The sequence below is a fragment of the Cervus canadensis genome, chromosome 12 (genome assembly GCF_019320065.1).
Source record: "Cervus canadensis isolate Bull #8, Minnesota chromosome 12, ASM1932006v1, whole genome shotgun sequence".
NCBI lineage: Eukaryota > Metazoa > Chordata > Mammalia > Artiodactyla > Cervidae > Cervus > Cervus canadensis.
Genome location: NC_057397.1, coordinates 33,942,481 through 33,949,950, shown reverse-complemented (window position 1 = coordinate 33,949,950; position 7,470 = coordinate 33,942,481). Strand labels below are relative to the sequence as shown.

General features: G+C 52.3%; 1 protein-coding gene across 1 annotated transcript; it reads left to right on the top strand.

Annotated features, from left to right (window-relative positions):
* The first annotated feature begins 2,238 nt into the window (after positions 1–2,238).
* MSC (musculin) lies at positions 2,239–5,117 on the top strand. The gene is made up of 2 exons (XM_043483891.1): positions 2,239–3,112; positions 3,972–5,117. The coding sequence occupies exons 1-2, from the start codon at positions 2,603–2,605 to the stop codon at positions 4,056–4,058; spliced, it is 597 nt and encodes a 198-aa protein (XP_043339826.1). The 5' UTR covers positions 2,239–2,602; the 3' UTR covers positions 4,059–5,117.
* Positions 5,118–7,470: the final 2,353 nt, after the last annotated feature.

Sequence of the window (7,470 nt, the reverse complement as noted above, 5' to 3'; positions counted from 1 at the left end):
ATACATCTCTTAATCTTCATTAGGAGTCTGCAACTTGAAAAAAAGAGTGAAAGAATAAAAATAGAAAGAAATGGAGGGAAAGGGAAGATGAAAACAAAATAAAGGGAAAATAGAGGAAATGGCTATATTTCTTGAAAGAGATCAGAGGGAGGAAGGAAAAAGAAGGATGAAAAGGAAGGAAGAAAAGAAAGTAGGAAGGAAGGGGAAAGAAAAAAACAGGAAGAAGGAAAGAGCTAGTTTAAAGGAAAAAAAACAAACAAACAAACATGAATCGTTGGGGTCAGGCAGTTCCTTCTGGAAAAAGAAACTGGCCATGACCCGCTTGGCGTTGAAGCTGGGTACAGTTTTTGTGACTGTTTAGAGAAAATCTAGCGGTCTCCCTGCCATTAATCTTTTCCAAAGAAAGACTTTGTTCTGCACCTGTATAAACAATCCCGATTTTTTAAACCTATATGCCTGCCTCTAATGTATGAGGCTCTGTATTTATACTGATAGCTTCAGGTCATCAATAGGCGATGCAAAAAGCTGCCCGAGATCTTCCCTTTCCATCTTTCTGCTCCCCTTTCCCTGCCACCCTCCCTTCTCTCTCCTCTCCCCAACCGCCCCTCCCTTCCCTCCTCCTCCCGGCACCGGCACCTAGAGTCAAGTTCAAGTGCAAGCAGCGGTCCAGGAAAGATTTCAAGCTCTGTCAAGTACTCCCTGAGTTTTCCCAGCACCGAGAACTGAGATCGAGAGTTTTACTCAACTGACCTCAGAGGAGACCCTCCTCCAGCTCTCGTCCCCCCCACCCCCCGCCACCACCACCCCCTCCCCAGAATGGCAAAATATATCGGGAGAAAACCTCTGCAAATGGGGGCGAGCGGGAGGGGTTTGGCAAAACATCCCCACAGGGAGGCCTGGCCTGGGAGACGAAGGTGGAACGATGATGCCTGAATGATGAAGTCAGCCCTGGCCAGCCACCTGTTGCGGCACTTCAGGCACCAAGCCCGGCGCATTTGTTCTGCTGGAGGAGTCGTCGGGGCGAGGCTGGCCTGCGGCTTCTGCCCGCACCGTCCCGGGTCGACTGCCCATCTGTCTCCTTCAGCTTCTCTCAGCTTGGCTGTAGGCCTGGAGAGAAACGACAGGTAAACATCTAATTCGGGTGTGAAGACTCAGTTTCTCAGTGCAGAATGGCGTGGCCAACCCAAACCCACTCACAGAATTTTAATTATTTTGCTGTTGTTTTAGTTTTAATTACTCGGGGTGGGGGGCACCGGACGCCTAATCCAGTGCTTGGCACACAGCAGGCATTCAACAGCTGGCCATTGATGTCCACTCCCAAAATGAAGCACCCATCCCCAGACCACGTATTGCCAAGGCTCTTCCAGTTAGGAAACAAGGAGACCGCAGTTATGCTTTGTCTCCTTTGAGGGGCATACTTCTGGGTGCTGTTTTATCGTGGTTTCTTGTTTGTTTTGTTTTACTTTGGATGGTTGTGCTGACTTTGCATGCTGAATCCAGGAGCGTGCTCTTCAACACACCATCGAAAATAGTCATCGATTCCCTAGACTGTAGCTCAGAGCGCTGGGGCAGGACCTTCTATCTTACCGCACTCTGGTGTTGAAAACAGAATTAACGCGTGGAACTACCTAGACAGCAGAAAACAGCAGACAGAGAGCATCCTGTGCTGCGCGACTGAAATACCGACGGGCCTGGGATTCTACACACGGAGTTTGAGTCCATATTCTGCTTACCAGCCTGTCGATATGGGGTCCTTTACTTAACATCCATCTCTGCGGCTTAGCTTCAAGTTCTGCAAAGTGGAGATAATAACATTTAAGTCACAGATGTTGGAAAATGAAACGAACCCCTGTAGATGAAAGTGCTTTGTAAATCAAACGGCGACGTTAAAGGAAAAGAGGGGAGGAAAATGAGAGGTAATTCGCCCATTGTTCGCTGTTGCTTGTTTAGCTTTTACGCTTTTGTCGGGCCGGGCTTGAATAGGCAGTCATACATTATGAGTGATGAACCTGGAAAATACATTTCGGCTGAAAAGATGGGAAGGACGCAGAGGTCGCGATCCTGGGGTTTCCAAGTGTCCGGCAATCTTCGCCTCCGTTAAGATCAGTCGGGGGTGGAAGTGGGTACCTGGGTACGAACAAGATACCCTCCTTCACTCACCCCACGAGCACTCATCTCGCAGTGATGGGTCCCTCGGGCCCAGGGGTCCAGATCCCAGTTCAAGAGACTTCCCCTTCCCCGCCCCCACCGGCAGATTCTCGGCACTCTGAACAGCGGTCCCCACCCCTTCCACGCCCCCGCCCCACCTCTTGCCCCTCTTTTCCCACCCCCTCTTCTTTACCCGGGGTGGTTTGTTCCGAGGAGTACAGAATAAATAGTCCGGTCAAAAGGCGCGGCGCGCGGTAGTGAGCGCCGAGCCTGGGCCCAGGCGCCGACTTCTCGGCCACGCTCTCCCGGATCAGTCTCAGGGCTCCGCGGTTCCCGACTCCGGTCACTCGTCGTCTGCGGAGTTCAGCCTGGCCCCCGCCTCCGCGAGGGAGCGGAAGGCGGAGGCCGCGAGACTGGCCTGGGGGAGGAAAGCTGAGGCGCGGGGGACGCAACGATGTCCACCGGCTCGGTGAGCGACCCGGAGGAGATGGAGCTGCGGGGACTGCAGCGAGGGTACCCGGTTCCCGTCTCCAAGAGGCCGTGCCTCCGCGGCGCCGAGCGCAGCTACGTGTCGCCCAGCGACAACTCTTCTGCGGAGGAGGATGACCCCGACGGCGAGGAGGAGCGCTGTGCGCTGGGCGCGGCGGGCGGCGCGGGAGGCTGCAAGAGGAAGCGGCCCCGGGTGGCTGGGGGCGGCGGCGGCAAGAAGCCCCTCCCGCCCAAGGGTTCGGCGGCCGAGTGCAAGCAGTCGCAGAGGAACGCGGCCAACGCCCGAGAGCGCGCCCGGATGCGCGTGCTGAGCAAAGCCTTCTCCAGACTCAAGACCAGCCTGCCCTGGGTGCCCCCCGACACCAAGCTTTCCAAGCTGGACACGCTCCGGCTGGCTTCCAGTTACATCGCGCACCTGCGGCAGCTGCTGCAGGAGGACCGCTACGAGAACGGCTACGTGCACCCGGTGAACCTGGTAGGGGCGCCGCGCGCGAGGCCCGGGTCGGGGCGGTCGAGTGATGCCCCGAGCGCTTCCCGTCGCCCGGCAGAGTCTGGCCGCTGGGAAGAACCCGAAGTGGGGCGGGGGGAGGTCTGGTAGGGGTGGTGAGGAGGCCAGTTTGGTTTCTCCCAAATCACGGGAGGAGCCAGTCGTTTTCCTAGAAGAGGACCATCCACCCCTCTGTGTTTGCATCAGTCTGATCATTGTACGTGACGCTTTTGCCGAGTGATACTATCACTATGGCTAATATCCTGCTTCCGGGGTAAATCTAGGTTCCATTGGAGTCCGCTGTCCCTTTGCAGATAGAAAGAAAAATCTCCCTTCCTTTTTGCAGATAAGAGTCTGACAGGTTTAAATCAACCAGCCCTACTTTCTGAAAGGAGGGAGGGAAGACCGAGACCTTTTTAAAAGCCTTTGGGTTTTTTCAATTCTTGAATAGCAGAGGTTTCCCCAAACGGGATTTGTCTGGAAAGTCCCTCTCCGACCTGCCAACTCTCCGGGCTTGAGAAAGATCCTATCCCAGTTCCTTCTTGGAGCGAATGGCTGATGGGTGTGTGTGTGTTTGGGGGAAGGGAACTAAGCCACAAAATCCCAAATTCATGCAAATTTCGCGGAATCACCATGAGGACAGCGGGAACGGAAAACTCCCGTCTTACGTGATCAAAATCCAGTAAAATTAAAATCTTGGTTTAGAGAGAAGACGCGAAAAATTCCCAGAATACTGATAAAATCGGAGCTATGCAAAGCCAGGGGTATCCCGGGGCTCCGTCTGGAGAGCGGTTTCGTTTTGAAACGATCGTTTCTTCGGTATCTGATGCTCTTTCTGGTTTTACAGACGTGGCCATTTGTGGTCTCGGGACGACCCGACTCTGACACCAAAGAAGTCTCCGCGGCCAACAGATTATGTGGGACCACCGCTTAGAGCGAACTCGAACTCTCTTGGGATTATTGGTTGAGCACACGGGTTTGGGGACTAGGGAGGCAGCGTGAGAAGCCCTGAGAATGGGAAGAACGTTCCATTGGATTCTCCTAGACTCCCCCAGCCCGGGACCATGAACTCGACAGGTGGCGGGCGTTAGGGGGCGGGGGGGTGGGGTGGGTAAAGCCTGGGTGTCGGCAGCGCGCCTGGCATCGCCGGGTGCAGACGGCTCTGCTGCCGCGGGTCTGGGCAACGACACTACACGCGGACCCAGATCAGGCCTCGGGCTTTAGCTGTATAGAATACCCCCGCGGCGCAGTCTGAGCCCAGCGCGCAGCCGCCTAGGGGTTAGTTTCCACACTGAGCCAGATCTACCGTGTGATGGCCTGTACTGTCCAGGCCTCTCACGGTTAGACCATGGTCAGAACGCGCTCTGGACAACCGGCTGCAGAGACCGAAGTCTTCACGCCAGACCCTACATCGGGGTGTGTTTTTAAGTTACAAAGAGAGGAGCGCTGCACACCTGGGCCAGAATTGAATCCCACAGGGCCGGGCCCGACGCACGATGTCCTGCCGGTTCGGGGAGAGGTGGAAGCGCGCTCGCAGAGACCCACCTGGCCGGGTCTGCCCGGAGCGCTCCCTACGGTCGCGCTTCCGGGGGGCTAGTGACGCCCCTCCGTCCCCCGAGGCGAGCATCTCCCCTTAACCAGGCTTAGGTCTGCCCACTCCCCTTCTAAGGCTTGAGCCTCCCATCCGCCTCTCCCCACCGACCTGGCTCGCGTCTGCTTCGGCATCTCCCTCTGCTCCCTCCGCCCACACCTACTTGCAGGCCCCCTCCCCCGAGTGTCCCCACCTAGCCTCCCCCTCGGGTGGCACCCGCCTCCGACTCCAACTCCCGGCGCCCCCGTTCTTCCTCCGGGCCGGGTGGGGCGCAGAGGCTGTTCGGTACTAGTGACCCTGTTCCGGCGGAACGCGCTCCTGCCCCAGGCTGCACTACCACAGTGATTAGCAAATGTAAATAAATTTATTTTTTTATGAATAAAACGCATTGTGAAAACCGAGTGCTCTGAGGCGTCAAAAAGTGGTCTTTTTGCCGGCGGCTAAGTTTGGTCTGGGGATTAACTTGAAGCTGCCCTTTTGGCTCTGGGTGGGAATTGGGTCGTTGTTGGAGGCGGAGGGGTTGATCAGGTTTGGATCGCTGCAATTTTAAGTGTAACTCTTATTTTCTCTGATTCTGATTCCTCTTCGTAAGGCAAGGGTTCTTGGAAGCCAGGGACTAGAGGTTTGTAAGGCCCTTAATAGTCTTTTGGGGTCAGGGCCACGTAGAAAGAAAGGTATACTCTCTTCAAAGCAATATAGGTGCACTTCTTTGTTGCGTGCGCGCGCGCGCACACACACACACACAGACACACACGCACACACACACAAAGAATTTCTCCAGACTAAAAGACACTACAGTGCTAACAATTGCAAGTAGTTCAAGAACTCCCTACAGCCAGCACATCCAGAGTGGGGATGCGTCTTGGGTCTAACTGGCACTGATTTGTATTTCAGGAGAGTTTTGGGGTTTTTTGGATAATGTTTATATAGACTTTAGATCCAGCCACCTGCAATTTTCACAGGAAGTAATAACTGGGGAAACCCATCACAGGGTTTTTAAATGCAGGTCTTTTTACAGAGGAGCATTCTCTTTGTAGAACCTTTAAAAATTTAGAAAAGTGTGAAGGATGAAACTAAACAAATGCCCAATTTGGGGTGTGTCCATTATTTTATGAACTCGAAACGCAGTTCACTTACCAGAGAGAAAATAAAGCTGGAGTTTAGGAGGTGAGAGGGAAGTGAGGAGCATGGTTTCCTGTGTTGCACTAAACCAAACCCAAACTCTGGAGAACTGCTTTCTGGCAGGATTTTCTTGGGCTTTTGTTCATACACTGGTGGGGATCCAGCCCTCAGAATCCAGTCTTCAGGGGCAGAAGTTGGCAGGAGCTTTCGGTGGCATCAAGGATCTCTGATTAAAGGAGTACTTGGGAGTGACTAGTGACAGGAAACCTTATCTTGGTGGTTAAAGGCACTTAGTGTGTGTGGTAGTTGCTCAGTTGTGTCTGACTCTTTGTGACCCCGTGGACTGTAGCCTGCCATGCTCCTCTAACTGTGCGATTCGCCAGGCAAGAATACTGAAGTGAGCTGCCATTCCCTTCTCCAGGGAACCTTCCCGACCCAGGAATTGAACCCAGGTCTCCTGCATTGGAAGCCGATTCTTTACCGTCTGAGCCACCAGGGAAGCCCACTTAGGCCAGTTTTGGGAACCCAGCTTCTAGGGAGTCAGGGGTCTGCTGGAAGCCAGCCCTGAGTCAAGGTCTTTTACAAAGCTGCCAGCAAATGAGGTCCTTTTAAAGGAAAGGAGGCAGTGTCGTATCTTATAATGTGAACCTGAAGATGTGCAGAAGCTAGCTTGGGATCCAAGCTCTGCCACACCCCCCACAGACTGGTGACTGTGCAACTCCACTCAGCCTCACTATCCCCATCTACAAAATGGGGTAGTAACAGTGACTGCCTCAGAAGATGGCCATCAGGAATAAAAGTGACAGCAATATTTAAGCATCCTCTCTAAGGCAGTGAGCCATGTCCTAAAGGCTGATTGATGACTGAAGGAAACAGAAGGGGAAGCTTTGGCAAAGGGGAACATTTGGTGGGGAGGGGGGGCACTTTAAACAGGTGGTACCACTTTAAACAGGTGGGATATTTCAGGAATCCAGTCTTTAAGACTGGGTCCTGTTTTGAGATGCCTGGATTAAAACAGTGAGAGAAAAATGCCCCCCACCAGAGTAGAAACACAAACAAAAAAGAAAAGAAAAAAACTATACTTGCAGTGAATATAAGCAGGAAAAAGCAATTGAATAAATAAGGAAATACATTAGGGCACATTTTCATAAATAAAATATTTTAAGTGTGTGTTACCATGATTATATCCTTTCAGGACACTTTAGGGGCAAACCCACAGATTTTCTGCTCTTCCTCTGCCCCCCACCCACAATAAGGGGGTGCTTTCAACTGATTCACATATCCAGAGTGTTGTTCTCTGCAAACTCATTTTTTATTGTACTTGATTATCTAATAATTTATAGAGAAGAGAAAAAACTTTCTCGAGAATTTTCTGCTCCATGGTTTTTGTAAGAAGTTGAATGTCAAGAATTATGTAGTTAAAAAAAGAAGAAAGAGGCCAATTTCTAGTAAGTCCAAATGAATCAGTATAAATTGCTCAAACTTCTGGGCAAGGGCTGCTGCTGGGAGAGGCCTGGAGTACCTTGAAATGTCGTTTCTTGATCTCCTGTGACTATGGTGATTACTTTGTGCTGTAAGGGGTAGAAAGACATCCCAAAGCCTTCCTTATTTTTTTTCCCTTCATCAGTTTCTT